The sequence below is a fragment of the Cervus canadensis genome, chromosome 28 (assembly GCF_019320065.1).
Source record: "Cervus canadensis isolate Bull #8, Minnesota chromosome 28, ASM1932006v1, whole genome shotgun sequence".
Taxonomy (NCBI): Eukaryota; Metazoa; Chordata; class Mammalia; order Artiodactyla; family Cervidae; genus Cervus; species Cervus canadensis.
In genome coordinates this window covers 22,575,808-22,600,153 of record NC_057413.1, presented here as the reverse complement: position 1 = coordinate 22,600,153, position 24,346 = coordinate 22,575,808, and the positions used below count along the sequence as shown (strand labels likewise).

Below are 24,346 nucleotides of genomic sequence, written 5' to 3'. Positions count from 1 at the left end.
GATGTAACAGTTGGCCTATAAAGAAAGCTGAGCACCAAAGAATTGATGCTTTTGAACTGTGGTGTTGGAGAAGACTTGAGAGTCCCTTACACTACAAGGAGATCCAACCAATCCATCCTAAAGGAAATCTGTCCTGAATATTCATTGGAAGGTCTGATGCTGAAGCTGAAACTCCAATACTTTGGCCACCTGATGCGAAGAACTACTCATTGGAAAATACCCTGATGCTGGGCAAGATTGAGGGCAGGAGGAGAAGGGGACAACAGAGGATGAGATGGTTGGATGGCATCACCGAACAGTGGACATGAGTTTGAGTAGGCTCTGGGAGTTCGTGATGAGGCCTGGTGTACTACAGTCAATGGGGTTGCAAATAGTCAGACACAACTGAGCGACTGAACTGAACTGAGGCAATTGCTCTTTAGTCTGTGTGTCTACAAAGGTTTCCCCCTTGACTTTGGGTTTCTTCCTATAGCTTCTAAGATTCTAGGAAAATGCTAAGACCACCTTCAGAGTTTAGGTCTGGATTTCCTAATCTTATTCCTTTCCAATTTATTCCAATTCCAATTCCAATCATATTCCTTTCCAATTCTGTACCAAGGATCTTTTAAAATTAATTTTAAATTCGTTGTTCTGGTTTATAAAGCTGCCTTGCCTTTTTTCATTGTAGAGAGTATTTCTGTAATATGACTTTGTTTTTGTTGAAATGCTTTTTAATTGCATCCCATCCTCACCAACTGTTCTGCAGGATACTAGTGAGCCTGTACATTTTCATCCTTTCACACTCGTGTTTACACCTATTTAACAGTCATAGGTTTATTTCATGAGGACACATGGAGCTATCACTATAAAACCGTGCACTTCCTGTTTAAACTCGCTACGAAAGTGCCTCTCTCTCTCCCTTGGTACACATTCGTTTGTAATCCATTTAAGAGAAATGCCAATGTGGTTAAATCTTAAGCCATATGTACTTGGGTGATGTATTTGCTTCCATTTATCAACGTCTAGGCTATTAAACTAAACATTCCACTGGGTAGGTTACAAAGTAAAATACAAAACTATGTTCATGACATTGCCTGGAAGCGCAAAAATGTAAGGGTGGAACTAGTGCTCCTAAGCAGTTAAGTGTGTACGAAACAGGAGCAAGAAAACTCAAAAGCAAAGAGGCATCACGGCTCCTCAAGTGAAAGAGTGGGGGCCCTTAAAAGGACCTTTTGTTGAATATGGGAGAACGCACTCAGCCGCCGAAGCCGTAGAGGGTGCGTCCCTGGCGCTTGAGCGCGTAGACCACGTCCATGGCGGTGACAGTCTTGCGCTTGGCGTGCTCGGTGTAGGTGACCGCGTCCCGGATCACGTTCTCCAGGAACACCTTCAGCACCCCGCGAGTCTCCTCGTAGATGAGCCCAGAGATGCGCTTCACACCACCGCGACGAGCCAGGCGCCGAATGGCAGGCTTGGTAATGCCCTGGATGTTATCACGAAGGACTTTGCGGTGGCGCTTGGCGCCTCCCTTACCCAGACCCTTTCCGCCTTTGCCGCGACCAGACATGTCGAAAGAGCAGAGACTCCAAAAAGCCTAGCTTGCCAGCTTCGTGATGCACCTTTATACGTCTGTTGGCGGACCGAAGCGAGAACTTGAAGAAGGAAGGAGGCGGGAAGTCTCGCCTTAAGTGGGGGAGGGGAATTGGACCAAAAAAAAAAAAAAGAGGCCATCTCTGTTCCTTTGTTCTGTGGTGACTTGTTACCTTGTTTTAAAACTTTAGCAGTTGCTTTTGAATGCCAGCGCAAAACACGAATGTTGTGTAAAATATACAGAAAAGGCAGGTGATAAAGTAATAATTCACAGATCACTGCTAGTAGCTAATTTGGTATTTTGGTGAACAGATAAAAGCACATACTCTTTCAAAGAAAATATATGCAATGCCATAAATGGCATTTTGGAACCTCCTTGCACTGATTACATTTTCATCAATTTCCCTTATTTAAAGAGAAAATGTATGTTTAACGCCTGCTTGTTGACCTTATGAATTCTTTAATAGTTTTAACAAACTCCCTAGTAATTAGTGTTTCTGAAAAATATTTTTTTTCCATTTAGTAAAAATTTACTTCTTCACTGTACTTGGGTATACTATACTGATGTTTCTAACCAAGTGTACCCGAATATATCACTCCCAAATATCCTTCTTAAGCATAAGAATTATAATGAGCTGATGGTTTTGAGAAAAAGCAGACATAGGAGAAGCTATAAAAACAATTTAATACCAAGGCCTTCCCTGGTCGCTCAGGTGGTAAAGAATCTTTCTGCAATGCAGGAGACACGAGTTGGATCCATGGGTCAAGAAGATCCCCTGAAAAAGGGAATGGCTACCCACTCCAGCATTCTAGCCTGGAGAATCCCATGGACAGGGGAGCCTGGCAGGCTAGAGTCCATGGGATCACTAAGAGTCGGACACAACTGAGCAGCTGACACATACACTAAGGGAAATTTACATTTATATGAGAAATCTCCATTTGTAAGGGTATCTCCTTCTTTGAGCCAGGAAGAGAATGATATTAATGACTCACAAGAAACTTACCTGAGGAAGGTGCAGGACTTAAATCTGCCACACCTGGTTTACTCTAGGTTTCCTGCTCAATTCCTATAAATGCCACTGTCTCCAACATATTTTGTCTTTAGCTGAAGATGATATTTAAAGGCTCCCAGGCTACTTCTGGGAGTATTACTCAGTTCCCCTCTGTGTATTCTATGTATACATCAGACATACATGGTATTAAACTTGTTTTCCTCTTGTAAATCTGTTTCTTATTAAGGGAAGCTCTTAGTCACAGAATGAGTGAAACTAATATTTTCATTTAAACAATTAAAATAGCATAGATAAAGGTATGGGAGTGGAGAAGTTTTTAAAAACCACAAAAATAACCTTGGGGAAAGACATTTTTTGAGAACCTCAGAAATTTGTATCATTGAGGGCTCCATAATTCTCTGTCCTTAATGCTGGCCCCTGTCCAGAGTCCCTGCCTTCTTCCAAATTGTTGCTATTTAGTCGCTCAATTGTGCCGAACATCATTGTGACTCCATGGACTATAGCCAGCCAGGCTTCTCTGTCTCTGAGATTTCCCAGACAAGAATACTGGAGTTTGTTGCCATTCCTTCTGTAGGGGGATCTTTCTGACCCAGGGATTGAACCTATATCTCCTACATTGGCAAGCTCATTCTTTAACTCTGAGCCACCAGGGAAGACCAAATTACTGGTCCCCCAAATCTCTCAATCTCCTCATTATTCCACCATGTAATTAATATTCATCAATCCTGAATATTCATTGGAAGGACTGCTGCTGAAGTTGAAGCTCCAATACTTTGGCCACATGATGTGAAGTGACTTATTGAAAAAGACTCTGATGCTGGGAAAGATTGAGGGCAGGAGGAAAAGAGGGCGACAACAGAGGATGAGATGGTTGGATTGGATGGCATCACTGACTCAATGGACATGAGTTTGAGCAAACTCAAGGAGATAGTGAAGAACAGGGAAGCAATCTGGTGTGTTGCAGTTCATGGGGTCAGGATCACAAAGAGTCAGACACGACTTCGTGACTGAACAACAATATCAGTAACATTTATTTAAATGTGATACTGTTGATAGACTGGAGAGGAAGTAGGAAGTATACAAAATTAATAAATTCATCCAGATTAACTTTTTTTCCCAGATAAATTAACATCATGAACTGAAAAGACAGTGTAATTCTGTACAGCTGTTCTTTGCTTGTTAGACCCCTCTGATCTTTAGGCTTCTTCCTATAGTTTAGTTAATTTGAAGTTATTCATCTAAAAATCCCTACATTTCCCTTCACATGAGCTCATCCTTGTGTAACTTTCAACTTCTCTTTGGCTTTTATTTAGATCATTTACCTACTTTATAAGGATTTTTATTACAGAACTAACACAAATTATTGACTATGTTTTATGGGCTTGTCATTGAACTAGGGTGTAGGGATATGCAAATATGAATAAAACACTGTCTCCACTCTAATGGAATATGCACAGAAATGGATAAAATACCAAAGGGGTTCAGAATGAGTTCCCCAAAATGTGCCATGTTTGCACATTAATTATTTTGAAGTAAAGGCAGAATGAGAGGGTGACAGGCAGGACGCCTAGGGATCTCTAAATGGAGGAAATAGGCTGCAAGTGTCAGACAATTTTTATCTCTCTCTTAAGAGGTCAGAACTATGGTTTTTCCAGTAGTCATGTATGGATTTGAGAGTTGGACTATAAAGAAAGCTGAGTGCTGAAGAATTGATGCTTTTGAACTGTGGTGTTGGAGAAGACTCTTGAGAGTCTCTTGGACTGCAAGGTGATCCAACCAGTCCATCCTAAAGGAACTCAGTCCTGAATATTCATTGGAAGGACTGATGCTGAAGCTGATACTCCAATACTTCAGCCACCTGATGCAAAGAACTGACTCATTGGAAAAGACCTTGGTGCTGGCAAAGATTGAAGGTGGGAGGAGAAGGGGACGAAAGAGGATGAGATGGTTGGATGGTATCACCGACTCAATGGACATGAGTTTGAGTAAACTCCGGGAGTTGGTGATGGACAGGGAGGCCTGGTGTGCTGTAGTCTATGGGGTCGCAAAAAGAGTCGGAAACGACTGAGCAACTGAATTGACTAAGAGACAGGAGGAAACAAACTACAAGTGTCAGATTTTTGGTTTCCCTGATAGCTCAGTTCGTGAAGAATCCCCCTGAAATGCTGGAGACCCTGGTTCGATTCCTGGGTCAGGAAGATCTCATAGAGAAGGGATAAGCTATCTTTCCCAGTATTCTTGGGCTTCCCTTATGGCTCAGCTGGTAAAGAATCTGCCCACAATGCAGGAGACCTGGGTTTGTAAGATGCTCCTGGAGAAGGGAAAGGCTACCCACTCCAGTATTCTGACCTAAAGAATTCCATGGACTGTATAGTCCAGTTCAGTCAGTCAGTCCAGTTGCTCAGTTGAGTCTGGCTCTTTGTGACCCCAGGGACTGTAGTACACCAGGCCTCCCTGTCCATCACCAACTCCCAGAGCCTAATCAAACTCATGTCCATTGTTCGGTGATGCCACCCAACCATCTCATCCTCTGTCGTCCCCTTCTCCTCCCACCTTCAATCTTTCCCAGCATCAGGGTCTTTTCTAATGAGTCAGTTCTTCGCATCAGGTGGCCAAAGTATTGGAGCTTCAGCTTCAGCATCAGTCCTTCTAATGAATATTCAAGACTGATTTCCTTTAGGATGGACTGGTTGGATCTCCTTGCAGTCCAAGAGACTCTCAAGAGTCTTCTCCAACACCACAGTTCAAAAGCATCAATTCTACGGTGCTCAGCTTTCTTTATAGTCCAACTCTCATATCCATACATGATTACTGGTATAACAACTACATAGTTTTGACTAGACGGACCTTTGTCGGCAAAGTAATCTCTGCTTCTTAATGTGCTGTCTAGTTTGGTCATAACTTTCCTTCCAAGGAGCAAGCGTCTTTTAATTTCATGTCCTAGTATAGTCCATGGGATCGCAAAGATTCAGACAGGACTGAGCAATTTTAAATGTAAATGTCAATTGAGACCCTGTAATCTCAAGACAAACTCTGCTCCTCTCTTAACAACCTAGGAGAATTCAAAATGGGTTCTTTCCAGGCTTCCCTGGTGGTTCAGATGGCAGGAGACCTGGGTTCCATCCCTGGGTCAGGAATGTCTCCCAGAAAAGGAAATGGCTACCCACTCCAGTATTCTTGCTCAAAGAACTCTATGGGATGGAAAATCCCATAGAGAGAGAAACCTTGTGGGATGCAGTCCATGGGGTTGCAAAGAGTTGGACATGACTGAGCAACTGATACTTTTATTTCCCAGAATTATTACCAGAGAAAAATTTTGAGTGACCCAGTTGCATGGTAGGGCAAACTAATTAACCAGTATTTGCTTTTCCTCTCATTGTTCTGTGAACTTCCCTGTTGTACTTGGAAGCTGTTATTGAATTCCTTAGCTCAGAATGGCATATAAACTTCATTTTACATTCTTTTTTTGAACTGCCCACGTGTGTGGGTTTTCCATATGTATGAAATTCAATTTGATCTTTCTTCTGTTAATCTATCTCATCATGTCAATTTGATTATTAGACCTGTAAAAGAACCTTGGAAGGGTAGAAGAAAATTCTTTCTCCCCAATAATACACAAAAAAATCTAATACGGGAGTATACTGCCCAATGCTTACATAGTAGTCCAGTCTGCAGAGAGGGAAATTAATGGGAAGACCAGTTTCAAGAATAAAGTTTAAATAATACTTTCATAAATCTTCTGCCACTCTAACTGAAGTGTACCTCTTATGAAAACTTTGTAGCATAAATTATGGGATTCTTCAGGATCTAATTGAAAGAAATATCTAAATTATTTTGGCAAGATTTTTGGAAAGTTGTGTTATCTCCATTTTTAAATACAAGTTTTATTTTCTTTCTGATTGTGTAGACAGTAAAGAACAGTAAGTGCTTCATCCAAATTTGGATTAATAGTCCATTACAGTCCATAGAACTCTCCAGACCAGAATACTGGAGTGGGTAGCTGTTCCCTTCTCCAGAGGATCTTCCCAACCCAGGGATCAGACTCTTCTAACACAGGGATGAAAGCCAGGTCTCCCACATAGCAGGTGGATTCTTTACTGGCTGTGCCACAAGCAAAGCCAAATTTTTAAAAGCTCAGTTAATATGTGGAATTATAAGTAATGACATAGCACGCTTGAATATTTTATTTAAACCACAATTTATATTCATTTATCAAGTATTTGATTATAGGTTCATTGATTACCATTAATAATAAAGGCATTATTTTAACACTGTGATGGTCCTTGCTATGGGGAATAGAAATGATGCAATGAAGGAAATGTTACTTCTTGCATGATCAACATCAATAACAATAACCACAGTATATTTTATTTTTAAAACTTGAAGATCTCATAGGCCTTCCTTGGAGCTGTATCATTTATTCTTGAGAGTTCTAGTTCTGAGATATAGATGTTTAAAATTTACAGACTCAGATAATGCACACGACTTTTTAAGAGAAAAAAACGGAATAATTAGATTCACTAAAATCAGGATTCGATTCTTCCAACATCAAATAAATTTAAAAGAAAAAGGAAAACCTCCCGATTGTGATTGCTGTGGTCACTATTATTACAAAGAATATTATTTACATGTGATTGCAATGAGATTTAAATATAGGAAATAAAAATATTTCAGGAGACTCAGAAAACTTATTCCAGTGGACTAGGAATGCGATAGTAATTCCTTTTATTAAAATGTATTCATAATGAAAACCAGATTAGCTGGTGTGGAGAATTGAAGGCCCTCTTAGTGGGCTTCCCTGGTGGCTCAGATGGTGAACCATCTGCCCGCAATGCGGGAAACCCGGGTTCGATCCCTGGGTCAGGAAGATCTCCAGGAGCGACTTCACTCACTTTAGTTAGTATGACTCTCTCTGAGAGCAGGCTGAGTGATGATAGTGAACAAAAATCCTTGACAGCATTAGGACTCTAAGAACCTGGTTTGCTGATTTATCTTATGTGATTTACAATACAATGTCTACCTTGTCTATCTGTTAAGGCACATCTTCTACCTAATGGGTGAATAATTCATGTCTTTTACTTCACCAGCATTGATGTGAACAGCCCACTATAAGGTGTATTCTTTGCCTGAAGCTACTTGAAACAAGTAATTTACCTTGCTGGGTTACTATTCTATTCTTATTTAGTAGGGTGAGTGGTGCGCCCTAAGACTCAATTTAACTAGGAGGGGACCTAGGCCCGTCATGTGGTCCTAAGGTTTTGTCTCAGATAGCCACTTTACCCTGCAAAGGAATCACAGAAGGACGTTAATTTTGCACTCATAAGTTTCACCTAAAACTTGAAAGTAAACGTTTGACTTTTTAGAAGGCAATTTTAAGTGACTTAGCGAACTTTGTTACAGGATTACTCAACACCTTGCTATCTAGGATTTTGAAAGTACAGGTCTTTTCTGATAAAGTGGGTGGCTCTGAAAAGAGCCTTTTGGTTTGGACAGGTTTGAGTTCTACACAACGCCAGGCTTCTACTTGCCCTTGGCCTTGTGATGGCTCTCAGTCTTCTTCGGCAGCAGCACCGCCTGGATATTGGGCAGGACACCACCCTGAGCGATGGTGACTTTGCCCAGCAGCTTGTTGAGCTCCTCGTCGTTGCGGATGGCCAGCTGCAGGTGGCGCGGGATGATGCGCGTCTTCTTGTTGTCCCGGGCCGCGTTGCCCGCCAGCTCCAGGATCTCGGCCGTCAGGTATTCCAGCACCGCAGCCAGATACACCGGGGCGCCGGCCCCGACCCGCTCGGAGTAATTCCCCTTGCGGAGCAACCGGTGCACTCGGCCCACGGGGAACTGGAGCCCGGCCCGCGAGGAGCGGGTCTTGGCCTTTGCACGAGCCTTGCCTCCTTGCTTGCCACGACCAGACATGACGAAGGTACAAACTCACAAATGTGAGATATGAGTTTAGACAACCAGACCTATCTTACTTATAGTCTTTACTGGGCGCGAAAATGACGGTGGACCATTGGCTAAAGCTGCAGTTTCACCTAACCCAATGAAACCGTGAGTTTGAAATACGCTTATTTTAATTGGACAAAACTATTATGTGACGTTTCCAGCATTCAGCACCAATCAGACGCCTGGTATTACTCACTTCCTCCTTTAAGAAGCTGTGAAGGAAGCGGGTTCTTACAGCTTGTTTCTTCCTGTGGTTTTTGGGCTCTTTGGCAGTAAACTCCCGGCCATGCCTGAACCCTCTAAGTCCGCTCCGGCCCCGAAGAAGGGCTCCAAGAAGGCGGTGACCAAGGCGCAGAAGAAGGACGGCAAGAAGCGCAAGCGCAGCCGCAAGGAGAGCTACTCCGTGTACGTGTACAAGGTGCTGAAGCAGGTCCACCCGGACACCGGCATCTCGTCCAAGGCCATGGGCATCATGAACTCCTTCGTGAACGACATCTTTGAGCGCATCGCCGGCGAGGCATCGCGTCTGGCGCATTACAACAAGCGCTCGACCATCACATCCAGGGAGATCCAGACGGCCGTGCGCCTGCTGCTGCCCGGGGAGCTGGCCAAACACGCGGTGTCTGAGGGCACCAAGGCCGTCACCAAATACACCAGCTCCAAGTGAGCCGGCCCGCCACGGAGTGATCGGTAAGCCTTGGCCTACACCCCAAAGGCTCTTTTCAGAGCCACTCAATCTTCTAAAGAGAACTGGCACTCACTTTATACAGTAGGTGTTTCTTAATATGCTGCAAAGTAATAAGTCCCAGTTTTTTGTTTTCCCTTAAACAAGGGAAATTTGTCACAGTTCTGGAAGCCAGAGGCCCAAGACTGCTGTTAACAGGGGTGGTTTCTTCATAGGTTTGTCTTTGGCTTCCAGGTGGCCATCTTTTCTGTCCTCACTAGGTATTCTTTCTTTTCACATTTCCTTTGATCTTGTTAGAAGTTGCTTCCTCTGTAATGTAGGTGGTGCTGCAGCAACGCTGGAGACGTTTTTGTTTATGTCGAGAAGGGTCAGGTTCATTATCAGACAAATGTAGTAAAGAAAGCAAAATACCTTTTTTCCCAAAGTAAAATCAGCTCTCCTTTACGTTTGAAGTTAGCAAAAGGTTTCGTTGACCATGGCTTGTCCTCTGCATCCTTAATTTTAACGTGTGTGTGCCTGAGTAATGAGTTCCTTGGAACACAGTAACAAAGTTACGAATCGTATTATTCACTTGTCTTTTCTTTGGGGAGCGCTGCTGGCTTTTTTCCCCTTTCCCTGAGTTTAAATGTGCCAAGTATTAAGTTAAAAAGGCAGAAGCAAAACAAACGGAAATGAGAATCTAATTTAAGTTAACGCACAGATTAGGCGGGTGCCACGTTTTGTCGATAGCCAATCCAGACGCTGCGCGCGCAGTTTGAAATTTACTAACGGTGTCGCTCGTGACCCCATCCTAACGGAGAGTTCTGGGCCAAGCGGCTTTATGGGAAGAACTCTGCCATTTTCTCCAAACCCTGGTTTCTTTCTTTTTTTCCAGCATGTCTCTGGGATTTACTTTTGCTGTATTAATTGCGATAAATTTTTTTAAAATAGAGAAGGACTGTTCCCCTATCCTCAATTCAGGAAGATAAAATTCCATCTCTTCATTTTAGGCCCTAAGGAATGGCATATTTAAAACTATTTTGGTCTTTACCCGGAATCAAGGTGGCAATGCTCCCCCCCAAAAGTATGTTATTCTATCAAGTGACCACTTGATAAAAAAAATTACCATTTGTTCATATTGCATATGAAAATGTATAGGTGACCTAACATTTAATTTGCAAAATGCCAAGACATATATGAGTAGCCATGAAAAGTTTAAAGTCTTACTATGTGGAAAACTACTCAATCTTTGCCTAAGACCTCACATTCAGAATTAATAGGTATAACCTACATCTTTGGAAACTTTTTTTTTCCACACTAGGTGATTTATAATTTCAACTTTCTGACTTTTTATATTAGGCATATTAAAAAGAATAATTTTAATGTAGGTTATATTAAAACAGACAAAATATTTCCCAGAGGATTTCCTCATGTGCTTAGAATGAAGAAAAATATACATTAATTAAAGATCTTGTTTTAATTCTTTAAAAATGACTTTATATCCCGTTTGCTTTAATTGTGAAAATAATGCTGAATATAAATTTGAGAGTATAGGCATGGCCCATTCATGCATAAAATGACAATGTTCACTATAAAGTTACACCTTAATACTGGGAATATGTATATGTGATGTGAATCTGGAGTTACATCTAAAATATAGGTCAAATATATCAGTATCTTTTACTAGTTAGTTCTTGTGGAAGAGTGTTTTGAGAATGTCAGGTGACGTTGAATGGCAGAGAAGAATAGCAAAGAAGAGTGAAGTTATCAGCTCAAGAAGAAGAGTCTGATTTGAAAAAATTTTATTTTGGGAAAAGATTAAGAACTTTCAGTGAAAAGAGTAACAGGCCCTTAGCCTTTGAAAATACATTTTTTAAAGTTTGTTATTGCAGTGTTCTAAGTTCTCTAAGGCAGCCGGGCATCACACAAAGCAGTCTAACATAAATCTTGGTCTGGAGATTTCCACCTCTATTCAGGAATCTAAAGTCCTTGAAGAGGAACTAATTACAAGTTTTGAGACAAAGGAAATCCTGATGGGTGTAAAATATGTATGCTGACTCAACACAAGGATGGTCTCCCATGTCTGGAGGAACAATAGAGTTAAGACGAGAGACGCAAGAAAACCTGAAAGTAATGCTAACTTGAGATTTAAACAGAACAATTAATAGGCAACCACTGGAATACTTTGGCATATATAAAGCCATGAATCCATGATAATAAGCTATTGGAACAAATACTATATAATGAACTGAATAAGAAGTTTACATGGTGTGTCATGTTGAATAAGAAGTTTACATGGTGTGTCATGTTGTCCCAAGTTCTTGTGCCCTATGTCATGGAGATGAGTGTCTTCTCCGGAAGGTGACTGGCTTTGCATTCTTAAGGTTTTATTGTACTTATATTAAGGAAAACTTAACCTCCTGTGATGCTATAGGATCAAGTCTCAAAAAAGATCTTCCTGAGAATCTCACTGATGCTTTGTTCACTAAAATTTCATTTCAGGAGAGCAAATTGCATTTTAATGATTTCCATTCTTGGAAATCCATCCAAGCTCTAATTCCCAAGGCAGTCTTAAATTATCCTGTGTATCAGCTTCTACCTTAGCTATCCCCAACACTGCATGCGTGCTCTGTCACTTCAGTCATGGAAACTGGATACATCTCAAAAAAGTGCATGCTGTATTTGAGTCAAATTTCTTGAACGTTAGGCATTTCATCTGGCTCTATATTTTTGCAGAGTTCACACTGAAGAGCTTAACATTCAGACACCTTCACCTCACTATCAAGGACATTTTTATCAAAGCTATCACCCCTGTGATCACATTTTTTTCCCTAAAACTTTGACTTATGCCTTGTTTTCCAGAACCACATCCATCACTTCGCGATCCTGCTGAAGCCATCAGTGCAATTAAACTCATCAGAGTACTCAGAGCAACGTCCACTGTGGATTCTTCACTTCTGTCATCCTGACAGTCCTCTGATACATTTTCATCGGATACAAAATCTTGGTGGAGGAGAATCCCTGAACACTATCCTGACTTACTTCTTAAGGTGGAATGCTTAACTCCATAGGCTACATGAGACTGTAGCTGTTGCTTCCTTCAAACCTAGTGTTAAATTTTGGCAGTGGCCACACCGTGGAACATAGACTTCTAAAAGTCACAAACCATGACTTTGAATAGTTTTTCAGTTATAATTTGATGGAGGTAAGAAATATAGAAGAATAGATGCCATTTATCTGTATCATGTGCTGCTGCTCTGTTTCAGACTTCAGTCCATCCTATGTAGGAAGGTGAAAGCTTGCAATAATCCTTTAAGGCCACTCTCATTCCATATCTGTTTTCTAGATGAACAAACTAATGCAGAGAGAAGGGGAGTATTTTGTCTAAATAGCTAGAGGATCAATGACAGAGTCAGTTTTTAAGCCTCATGGTAGTGGCCATCACTGTAAAAATGATGTATTTTGTGGTCTTTTGTTATCATTAAATTCTTTCAAAACAAACAAATGGAGATGGGCCATTTGTATTTGTTTTAATAGTGAAAAAGTTGCCATTCTTTATTTGGGAGAAAAAAAAAGTTTGTCCTTGTTCCCAAGAACAAAAAAGAAAAAAAAGGACAGCTTATTATTTTTTTTCTTGGTGAACACTGGCCAAGCTCTCTTTAGAGGGTCCTGTAGCCCTACTCCTATCATCATACAGTTAATAACTTTTGCCTTTCCTGTGGGAAACAAGCATGTATAGCAAAGTCTGCCTGTTGATTATAATACTGAAATAAAAAAAACTGAAACCTGTTTCTAAGTTTTCCAAAAGACAGTGTTTGAAAATTACAACTTAAATTCACATAGTGCTTGCACACAGACTGTATTTCATCTGTTGGAAATGTGTGCCAATTTGCTGTTACATCATGCTACCAAGGAGCAGAGAGAAACCTGCCCACTGAAACTGCTGTGAGAGACATGGAATTATACTTATATCTCTTATCTGACCATCATTTCTGTCTTGAAAGCAGTAGCGGTAATGAAATTGACAAGAGGTCCCTCCCTGGAGCAGCAGCCCAGCTGGGAAGACCCTTTATATTCATTTTCCTAGAGGGTCAGCAATTCAGATTTCCCCAAGTGAAAGGCTTAAACTTTCACTGTGGATGAGACCTGAATGCTGTTTAATTATTTGCAATGGATGCTATGTATCTATGTAATTATTTAAACATTAACCTATCCTTATCCTTAGTTTCTTTTGTCCTCCTCATTCCAAAGGACCAAAACTAGGCCTAGTCCAGGGAAGGGAGTCATAAGGTCCTGATTTCTATGGGCTGTTCTACTTAAAGGAAGGCAGTTTTAATGGGAAAAAATCTTATCTTCCCCCCTATCAAAATGTAACCATATTTAGGGATAGAGTCTTTAATTAGGTCATTAAATTAAAATGAGGTCATTGGAGAGTGATTGGGTCCTGATCGAATATGACCAGTGTTCTCTTTTTTTTTTTTGTCTTTTTTTTTTTTTTTTACCAGTGTTCTCTTAAAAGAGGAAATTTGGACACAGACATAGAGGGAACATATGTGAAGACAAAGGGGGAAACATGGCCATCTGTGCTAAGGAGAGGGCCTAGAACCTGTCCTTCCCTCATGGCCCTCAGAAGGAAATAACCCTTTTGGCACTTTGATCTCAGACTTCTAGATTCCAGAACAGTGAAAAAACAATTCTCTGTTTCTTTAACCACCCAGACACCCAGACGGGAGTACCTTGTTAATGCCAGTGGTGAAAGTGAAGTTGCTCAGTCCTATCTGACTCTGCAACCCCTTGGACTGCAGCTTACCAGGCTCCTCCGTCCAGGGGATTTTCCAGGCAAGCATACTGGAGTGGGTTGCAATTTCCTTCTCCAGGAGAACTTCCCTACCCAGGGATTGAACCCGGGTCTTCTGCATTGTAGGCAGACACTTTAATGACTAAGCCCCCAGGAAGTCTGTGGGTAACAGTAACATAGCAGCCAGTAACATAAATATAATGCTACAATCCCAATCCTCTGTCTCTTGACCTGTAGACCAAAGATACTATTAGCACTTAACCTCCTTAGATTGAAAAGTTAAATAATGCACAGTATCTAAAGATAATATGCACTTAACACATGGCAGCCAATAACTAATGTGACTTTTTCCCCCTATATGCCAAAAGCAAGATGTAAATGCCATATAATTTACTCCTTGAAGGCAGATCTTTGAGTAAAGAGCCATAACATAAACTCTGACATTCAGCAATCCCCTACATGACAAAATATTAGAGCAAATGAAATTAAAAAACTTACAGATGTATAAAGAGATAAAGCAAATGAAATATATGAGAATAAAATGCTTAAGATGGAAAAACTGAATAGAGTACCAAAGCAGGTCATTCTGATATGCTGAACTAATAAGAGTGTACCTGAAAACAACCTAAACAGGTAGAAGTAGAAGCCCCAGGTAGAAGTAGCATAGGCTCTGGAAAACCATTTGAGACTGAAGTTATGCCAATACGTGCTAGCTGGGTATGTTGGATTTTACTTTAGTGAACCCATATGTATGATCAAGCCACACAAAATGGCTGTTCTCTTGCTCTCTGTACATTCCCTGCTTGAACAGCCCCTGCTTTACATCATCCCACTCATAGGATAGGACTGACCTTTTTTCTTAATCATAGAGATTAAACTTCTTAAGTGCTTGCCCCCTGTTCCAACCAGTAATTGTTGTATTCTTAGAACAGAACACCTCTAGCATACTGGGTTAATAAAGAGAACCCTCGATGGTTGTTAACCAAAGGAATTGTGAAGGAGGTCATCTGTTGGTTTCCCTGGTAGTTGAGAGCCCACATGACATCCATTCCCACTGTAACTGGTACACCTTGCCACCCTACCCCCATGAAGACTGCTGCCTTGTCCTGTCTGCTGTTGGTACACAGTGGGGAGTCATTCTAGAACTCTGCTTCAGACCTGTAAGATACCCTAGCCAATAAACTATTGATGTCTCTGTTGCTGTCTCCGGACATTTTCTTTGGTCTCAAGGTTGGGGGATTACAGGACTTGCAGGACTACAGAGTACAGCCTGACATCATGATTCTCCTGTAAAATGGAGATAATGATGCAGCCCCAGTTTCCTTAGGACCTTATGAGATGATATACACTGCTTCCAAGTGTGTTCTTGGGAGCTGGATGAGGTCCGCAAATGTTACTATGAAAGAGACATTACATAGATTTTTTTCTCTTTCAACAAAATAAGTAATTATTTAATTGGAGAAATAAAAAGTATAATAAATGTTTCACCACAGAGTGATCTTCTCTGGGTCATACAGTTAAATAGTACATTAATTAACTAGTATTTTTTTTTTTCACAGCTCTACTAAGTACCATTGGGAGCATGGAAATTTATTGCTAAGTAGTATGTGGACTCTGGTATTTAAAATGTTGAAACAGAGAGTGAACATTGTGTTTTCTACTCTCTTTAAGTCTTTCTGATTAAGTAACGGGAAGTGTTAATTTGGTGCTGGTAGGTCTTCAAGGCCTAATACATATTAATCCTTGCTCGCTTCCCTGATCTTTCTATGTAATAACAAAGAACAATTTTCAGGCTCAAAGTGCATGCTCTTGTTCAGTCACAGCTGACTCTGCAACCCCATGAACTGCAGGCTGCCTGGCTCCTCTATCCATGCAATTTTCCAGGCAAGAATAATGGAGTGAGTTGCCATTTCCTCCAGGAGATCTTCCCGACCCCGGGATCCAACCTCGAGTCTGAATTCTCATCACTGCACACTACCTGGGAAGCCAAACTAGTAGGCAGTAAATAGCATATAACAAGTTGAATAACATATATCAGCTTCCCTTGTGGCTAAGTGGAATTGTCCTGCGTTGCAGGAAATGCTGGTCCGATCCCTGGGTCAGGAAGATTCCCCTAAGGAAATGGCAACCCACTCGTGTTCTTGCCTGGAAAATCCTATGGACAGAGAATCCTGGCGGCCTACAGTTTGTTTGGTCACAAAAGAGTGGGAAACAACTTAGCGACTACAGGACCACCACTGGGAGACTGAACCTTCCTCTGGGAGAAACAGTGGAAACAGTGGCTGACTTTATTTTGGGGGGCTCCAAAATCAGTGCAGATGGTGATTGCAACCATGAGACTGGAAGATGTTTTTACTCCTTGGAAGGAAAGATATGACCAACCTAGACAGCATATTAAAAAGCTGAGACATTACTTTGTCCTCAAAGGTCCGTCTAGTCAAGGCTATAGTTTTTCCAGTAGTCATGCATGGATGTGAGAGTTGGACTATAAAGAAAGCTGAGTGCCAAAGAATTGATGCTTTTCAACTGTGGTGTTGGAGAAGACTATTGAGAGTCCCTTGGACTGCAAGGAGATCCAACCAGTCCATCCTAAAGCAGATCAATCCTGAGTGGTCACTGGAAGGACTGATGCTGAAGCTGAAACTCCAATACTTTGGCCACCTGATACGAAGAGCTGACTCATTTAAAAAGGCCCTGATGGTGGGAAAGATTGAGGGCAGGAAGAGAAGGGGACGACAGAGGATGAGATAGTTGGATGGCATCACCAACTCAATGGACATGGGTTTAGGTAGACTCTGGCAGTTGGTGATGGACAGGGAGGTCTGGCGTGCTGTGGTTCATGGGGTCGCAGAGTCGGACAAAACTGAGCGACTGAACTGAACTGAACTGGGAGAGAAAATGCCATCTGGCTACTCTCCTTCAGGTCTCAAAGACTACCTTTTCATTTAGAATTTCTTCCTTATTACAAGGGGGAGAAAAGGTAAAGAAGAAATGAGTAAAATGAACTGTGGAGCTGACTCAGAAAGAAACTGATATGTTCTAGATTTTTCCCTTATAGAATCTGACCATGTAAAAAAGTGAACAGAAGTGCCATTACCAAAAGGGGTGAAACATTTAAACTTAAGAACATGCAGCATCATCAAACTACATGAAAAATCTAAAGGTAGGACAACCTACTTCTATGCGTGCTCAGTCAATAAGTCGTGTCCAACTCTTTGGGACCCCCATGGACTGTAGGCCACCAGGCTCCTCTATCCATAGGGTTCTCCAGGCAACAATACTGGAGTGGGGTGCCATGCCCTTCTCCAGCGGATCCTTCTGACCAAGGGATCGAACCCTCATCTCCCTGTGGCTCCTGCATTGCAGGTAGATTCTTTGCCGCTGAGCCACTGGGGAAACCCAATACTGCTTTTATCTACTTCTAGAGGTAGAAGGCAATGGAACCCCACTCCAGTACTCTTGCCTGGAAAATCCCATAGCCGGAGGAGCCTGGTAGGCTGCAGTCCATGGGGTCGCTAATAAGAGTCGGACACAACTGAGCGACTTCCCTTTCACGCACTGAAAAGGAAATGGCAACCCACTCCAGTGTCCTTGCCTGGAGAATCCCAGGGACGGAGGAGCCTGGGGGGCTTCTGTCGATGGGGTCGCACAGAGTCGGACACGACTGAAGCGACTTAGTTTATCTAACTTTGCTGCTACTGCTGCTAAGTGCCAGTTCTCTTTAGAAACCGTGGATGGCTCTGAAAAGAGCCTCTGTAAGTGTTGGAGCCTGACCAAGCAGCCAGTGGCTCACTTGGAGCTGGTGTACTTGGTAACAGCCTTGGTGCCCTCAGACACCGCGTGTTTGGCCAGCTCCCCGGGCAGCAGCAGACGCACGGCCGTCTGGATCTCCCTGGATGTGATGGTTGAGCGCTTGTTGTAATGCGCCAGACGCGATGCCTCGCCCGCGATGCGCTCGAAGATGTCGTTGACGAAGGAGTTCATGATGCCCATGGCCTTGGACGAGATGCCGGTGTCCGGGTGGACCTGCTTCAGCACCTTGTACACGTACACGGAGTAGCTCTCCTTGCGGCTGCGCTTGCGCTTCTTGCCGTCCTTCTTCTGCGCCTTGGTCACCGCCTTCTTGGAGCCCTTCTTCGGGGCCGGTGCGGACTTGGCTGGCTCAGGCATGACTGACAGGAATTACAAGATCGCAGAGAGAAATAGAGGGATCTCCCAGCGCGTCCATTTTATAATTCAATATGCAAATTAATTTTGTAACGTTCTGTGTCTGATTGGTGAATACTCGTAGTGACATCACTTTCAATTTTGTCCAATGAAAGCCCTCACTTAAAGGGCCTACAATTTACTCTGCAAATTTAACTGCAACTTTACCCAATGGAATGGCTTCTTTTTCGCGCCCAACTGCAGCTATAAAATTTGCAGTTTTCTTTCACTTTAGCCTCTTCTGCTGTAGTCTTGAAGGGTTGTAGTATGTCTGGACGTGGTAAGCAGGGCGGCAAAGCTCGCGCCAAAGCCAAGACCCGCTCTTCGCGGGCCGGGCTCCAGTTCCCCGTGGGCCGAGTGCACCGGCTGCTCCGCAAAGGCAACTATGCCGAGCGGGTCGGGGCCGGGGCCCCGGTGTACCTGGCGGCGGTGCTGGAGTACCTGACAGCCGAGATCCTGGAGCTGGCGGGCAACGCGGCCCGTGACAACAAGAAGACGCGCATCATCCCGCGCCACCTGCAGCTGGCCATCCGCAACGACGAGGAGCTCAACAAGCTGCTGGGCAAAGTCACCATCGCTCAGGGCGGTGTCCTGCCCAACATCCAGGCGGTGCTGCTGCCCAAGAAGACTGAGAGCCACCACAAGGCTAAAGGCAAGTAAGGAATCAAGAGCCACGCCTTCCAAACCAAAGGCTCTTTTTAGAGCCACCTACTTTTTCTGCTGAGGAGCTGGGACAGTAGTCTTCATTTAACTTACTTGTACTTTCAAATCAAAGTCTCCAGCAGTAGCTCTTGTCAGTGCTGCTGCTGGTTGCTTATCAATCGCTTCAGTCGTGACCCCGTAGACGCCAATAGGCTTTCCCCCTGTCTCTGGGATTCTCCAGGGGAAGAACACTAGTTAGTGGGGTGCCATTTCTTTTCTAGCGACCCCATGGACTGAGGAGCCCACCAGGCTCCTCGGTCCGAGACTTAGGCAACAGTATTGGAGAAGGGCTGATGATGGACTTTTACTGGGTAGGAGGAAATTGGGAAATTGTATACGGGAAAGAATACTTTCTTGGCTACAGACTAGATCAGTGCACAGCTGTTTTCCAGAGATCTCTGGGTGGCTCTGAAAAGAGCCTTTGGGGTTTGCTTCTCAAGCGCCAACTTCCTACTTCTTCTTAGGAGCCGCCTTCTTCGCCTTTGCAGCTTTGGGTTTTGCTGCCTTAGGCTTGGAGGTTTTAGGTTTCGCCGCCTTTGGCTTAACTGCCTTGGGCTTCGCGGGGCTCTTAGCAGCCTTCTTTGGCTTTGCCGCAGTTTTGGCCTTCTTGGGGCTCTTGGCCACTTTTTTGACGCCAGAAGCCGCTGGCTTTTTCGCCTTCTTAGGCGTTTTCTTAACGGCTTTCTTCGCTCCCGCAGCCTTCTTGGGCTTCTTAGGAGTTGCCCCTGCTGGTTTCTTGGCTTTAGCAGCCCCCGCCTTCTTCGCCTTGGGCTTGGCTTCCCCGGTGGCCGCCTTCTTGTTGAGCTTGAAAGAGCCGGAAGCCCCGGTGCCCTTGGTCTGCACCAAAGTACCCTTGCTCACCAGGCTCTTGAGACCCAGCTTGATGCGGCTATTGTTCTTCTCCACATCGTAGCCGCCGGCTGCCAGCGCCTTCTTGAGCGCAGCCAAAGAAAGGCCATTGCGCTCTTTGGAGGCAGCGACAGCCTTAGTGATCAGCTCGGAAACTGGGGGCCCGGTAGCCTTGCGCTTCGCCGCCCCACCGCTCGCGGCCTTCTTGGTTGCTTTCTTCTTGGCAGGAGATTTTTCCACCGGCGCCGGGACGGCCGTCTCAGCAGGAGCGGTTTCCGACATGGCGAAAGGAGAACCTGTTAGAAGCAGAGAAACTCAAATTCCAAAGAGCAAGTTTTGCAATGCCGTCTTGCGCCGGCCCGGGCTTATATAAGTCGGTGCTGCCCTGTGATTGGTGGAGCGTCCGATCCACCGCCCTCAGGCAGCCGCCTGTCGTGGTTGGACTCCCAAACTTGTGTTTGTTAGTCCCCAAAATTTGATTAAATGTTAAAAACAGTGGTACAGAATTTGAGTCTTTGAAGCTTCAAAGGAGGAAAACAGCCTCCAAGTTCACATACTTGTTTGTGTTTTTATGAATCACGCGCAGTTAATGAAAGATATTTTTAAAAATCCCTTCAGCTTTTCCTATAGATCCACCGGACCTAAGGCATCGAGCTACATAGTTGCATATTGCAATAAAGTTTTAGTAAGTATCAAGTGAATGTTTTTTAAAAGGCATTGTCGCCAAGTTCGGCCTTCGATTTTTGCAAGAGGAAAGACACTAGATTCCTTGGCTTTGCTTAAACTTTGCTTCGAACTGCAGCAAGTAACACAGGTGTAGGTCGGCCAGTTGCCTACAGCCACAAATTAAGCATATAGATTTTACTTTAAAAACCGGTTTTGCCTTCCAAGGAGTTTCCAGGTGCCAATATCTTTAGAGAATGGGATTTCGCGGCTCGGACTAGTTCTGTGGTCAAAGTGACTTCTTCCATGAGGAGTAGAAATTGCTTTGGCTTCAGAATCCAATGACCTATCTTCAAACAGATTTAGTATGTTTTTGATTGAGATGCTTTTTCCCTTTAATTTGTAAGCAAACCCATTAAAATAAGAAGAAATAACTTTTTTTTAACCCAGAGATGTATTTTAGAAAAAACCCTGAAATCTTAAAAATCATTCAGGGGCTTCCAGCAACACTGGAAAGGCTGTTTAGATGGCATGGGTCTCTCTCCGTCTTTCAGAAGCTGTTTTCCTCCTTTGGAGCTTCAATACTTTCCACCGCTCTCCCTCAAACTCCAACTCCATCTCCACCAACATTTAACAAATTGAATGGTCAGGAACACCTTCTTTTGTAGGACCTCCGTGTGGATATTTCTGCATATTTAATGAAGACAGACTTGCATCTTTCAGTAAAATAATTGGCCTCTGACTATAAGTGTGGATTGGATAGTAAGGGAGTAAGTGGAGATTGTAGAATTTTAAGAGAATTCAGGAAAACGTTAACATCCAAGGGACCTCAGGCAGTGACTGTGAGGTGAAATGGAGGGTGATGTTTGTTATTTATTGAGAGGGGGAAGCTTGGAGGGGATTTTGTCCATGGATGCAATGATGATTAGGGTCTCTTATGCATTCCACAGTCAGTTCTTTCTTGTGAAAACCTGTAGGCTGACATGCTTCATGTCTTCAGGGGTTCCTGGAGTTGAAACTATAGCCTACTGTGGCCAAATCTAGACAGTGGCTTAGTTTTGTACGGCCAAGGTAAGAGTTTTTCTATTTTTAAGATGTGTCAGAGACTATGTGTTACCTGCAAAACCTAAAATATTTACTTTATGGCTTTCACGGTCTTGAATTCCTCCTCAGATAGTTCATGTTATTCCTACAGGTCTGCCTTTTTCAGAATTATGCAAACCCAGATCTAAAGAAAAGGCGGTCTTAAGAAAATGTTCCAATCAAGCATTTCCCATTGTTTCAATCACAAAACTTTCAGAAAACTTGGGAAGGTTGGGGGGCGGGGGTGTCTGCTTTACAGAAGAGGGGCATAGTAGAGCTAACATTCACTGAGCATTTAGTGCCAGGTTCGTATGGTCTACGAACTAATTCATTTGCCACATTTGACAACTGTTCTAGGTGATTCCCAAAGAGAAGCTGAGTAATTGGGCAATTGGCTGCTGTGAAGCTCTCGAACCTCGACCACTATTTCTTCCTGCAACAGGGAGACAGGAGAGACATTATTTGGAGTCAAGTTGTATGGTACTGCTTGGCAAAAGGTGGGGGGAAGGCGGTGCATTTGTCATTATAGAACTATCCGTAGAAAGCACCAGTTAACAAGGAATGGGCCACTTCTTCAGTCACTTCCTTTAGCCAAGGATTAAATATTACTTTAAAAAATGCTTCCCCTAGAAACAGTTCAATAGACTGACTAGTATTGACGTGGCACAGTATTGTGTCCACAATACGTTTCACTTAAAATTCACGGCGTTTTTCATGTTGGTAATATGTATACTCGACAATGAACAGCTCCTTTTTGCTGACAGTTGAGGGGCTCTTAAAAGAGCCTTTGGGGGTAAGTATGTGTTAATTGGAGGGGCCATAAAACTTATGCTCTCTCCCCGCGGATACGGCGGGCAAGCTGGATGTCCTTGGGCATGATGGTGACGCGCTTGGCGTGGATGGCACACAGGTTGGTGTCCTCGAAGAGCCCCACCAGGTAGGCCTCGCACGCCTCCTGCAGCGCCATCACGGCCGAGCTCTGGAAGCGCAGGTCGGTCTTGAAGTCCTGCGCGATCTCGCGCACCAGCCGCTGGAACGGCAGCTTGCGGATCAGCAGCTCCGTGGACTTCTGATAACGGCGGATCTCGCGCAGAGCTACCGTGCCGGGCCGATAGCGGTGCGGCTTCTTCACGCCGCCGGTGGCCGGCGCGCTTTTGCGGGCCGCCTTGGTGGCCAGCTGCTTGCGTGGCGCCTTGCCGCCGGTGGACTTGCGAGCCGTCTGCTTAGTGCGAGCCATTGGTAAGTAGTGCCAACTACCTAACACTGATGGGAGCGCTTGGTCGTCCCAAAATATATAGCGAACCTCGCGTTTTGATTGGACAATAGACTGCTGCCTCCCCGCCCATTCTTTCTGGGTTTAGGACGCATTGTCCCGCCTCTACTTCGGACCCTAGGATTATGTGAGGGAGGAAATATCTTGTTTGCTTTCAAAAAAAAAAAAAGCCTGCAGGATGTATCCAAATTCCTAAACTTATCATCTAGAGCAGGGGTCCCCAACCCCCGGGGTCTAATTGGTGATCTGAGGTGGAACTGATGAAATAAAAGTAAGAATAAAGTGTGCTAGTCTCTTAGGAGTGTCCGGATCTGTGGTCCAATGGACTAGGCTACCAACCTCCTCTGTCCATGGGATTTTCCAGGCAAGAATACTCAAGTGGTTTGCCGTTTCCTACTCCAGAAAAATAAAGTACGCAATAAATTTTCGTCGCTCTTCGGTTACTCAGCCGTGTCCTACTCTTTGCGACCCCATGGACTACAGCATGCCAGGCTTCGCTGTTCTTCACTATCCTTTGGAGTTTGCTCAAACTCATCCGTTGTCAGTGATACCATCCAAACATCTCATCTTTCGTCGCTCCCTTCACCTCCTGCCTTCAATCTTTCTCAGCATCAGGATCATTTCCGATGAGTGGGCTCTTCGCATCACGCGGCCAAAATTATTGGAGCTTCTAAATGAGCTTAAATCATCCCGAAACCACCCCCCCACCCAGGCGCGTAGAAAACTGTCTTCCACAAAACCGGTCGCTGCCGCCGAAAGGGTTGGGGACAGCTGGCCTAGAGAATCTCCAAGTGTCTTGTGTTTTAGATATAGGATGTTATGATTGACAAGTTTGAATAACATGAAAGGACTGTTAGGTGGAGGCAATGAAGTTAGTTTAAATAAGTGCAGTCACCACGTTCTGCCCCAGAGCTCTAAGAATCTAATAGCTTAGCAAAGCGAGTTGGCTACCTTTTCCCTTAAAACGACTTAGTATTTTAGTTATTGGTAGCCATACTGCTTGAGTTACTTTACCCTTGGAAGTGCAAGACAACACAAGGTTATTGTGCCTGGCTTACAGGGACACAGGAAACCATGTCAAACTAAAATCTGCCACTGCTGGTGACAGAAATAGAGAGGACTGAAAGTTATGACCACACTCTAATTCTACTTTAAAACTTAATGTTCCCCACAACCTAACGACTTTAGCGCTTACAGCTCTTTAGTAGAGTTAGTGGGTGGCCCTAAAAAGGGCCTTTAAGAAAACGAGAGTTAAGTACTTTAACCGCCGAAGCCGTAAAGGGTACGTCCCTGGCGCTTAAGCGCGTAGACCACGTCCATTGCGGTGACAGTTTTGCGCTTGGCGTGCTCAGTGTAGGTGACAGCGTCCCGTATCACATTTTCCAGAAACACCTTCAGCACCCCACGAGTCTCTTCATAGATGAGACCGGAGATTCGCTTTACACCACCACGACGAGCCAGACGACGAATAGCGGGCTTGGTGATGCCCTGGATATTGTCGCGCAGAACCTTGCGGTGGCGCTTAGCACCCCCTTTCCCGAGCCCCTTACCACCTTTGCCACGACCAGACATCTCTGCAACTT

At 43.8% G+C, this 24,346-nt stretch overlaps 5 protein-coding genes and 1 pseudogene across 6 annotated transcripts; 2 read left to right on the top strand and 4 right to left on the bottom strand.

Moving 5' to 3' along the window:
- Positions 1-1,190: 1,190 nt before the first annotated feature.
- On the bottom strand, positions 1,191-24,346 carry LOC122429332 (annotated as a pseudogene). The gene is made up of 4 exons (XR_006265954.1): positions 24,050-24,346; positions 23,061-23,102; positions 22,399-22,729; positions 1,191-1,562 (listed from the first exon to the last, which is right to left on the bottom strand). The product of XR_006265954.1 is annotated as an uncharacterized LOC122429332 (transcript).
- On the bottom strand, positions 8,041-8,547 carry LOC122429328 (histone H2A type 1-D). Its single transcript, XM_043449557.1, has one exon. The coding sequence runs from the start codon at positions 8,493-8,495 to the stop codon at positions 8,103-8,105; it is 393 nt and encodes a 130-aa protein (XP_043305492.1). The 5' UTR covers positions 8,496-8,547; the 3' UTR covers positions 8,041-8,102.
- On the top strand, positions 8,729-9,215 carry LOC122429330 (histone H2B type 1-N). The gene has a single exon (XM_043449559.1). The coding sequence runs from the start codon at positions 8,812-8,814 to the stop codon at positions 9,190-9,192; it is 381 nt and encodes a 126-aa protein (XP_043305494.1). The 5' UTR covers positions 8,729-8,811; the 3' UTR covers positions 9,193-9,215.
- LOC122429331 (histone H2B type 1-C/E/F/G/I) lies at positions 17,734-18,191 on the bottom strand. Its single transcript, XM_043449560.1, has one exon. The coding sequence runs from the start codon at positions 18,155-18,157 to the stop codon at positions 17,777-17,779; it is 381 nt and encodes a 126-aa protein (XP_043305495.1). The 5' UTR covers positions 18,158-18,191; the 3' UTR covers positions 17,734-17,776.
- On the top strand, positions 18,412-18,905 carry LOC122429327 (histone H2A type 1). Its single transcript, XM_043449555.1, has one exon. It carries the CDS (start codon positions 18,461-18,463, stop codon positions 18,851-18,853), a length of 393 nt encoding a protein of 130 aa, XP_043305490.1. The 5' UTR covers positions 18,412-18,460; the 3' UTR covers positions 18,854-18,905.
- H1-5 (H1.5 linker histone, cluster member) lies at positions 19,299-20,236 on the bottom strand. The gene has a single exon (XM_043449553.1). The coding sequence runs from the start codon at positions 20,024-20,026 to the stop codon at positions 19,346-19,348; it is 681 nt and encodes a 226-aa protein (XP_043305488.1). The 5' UTR covers positions 20,027-20,236; the 3' UTR covers positions 19,299-19,345.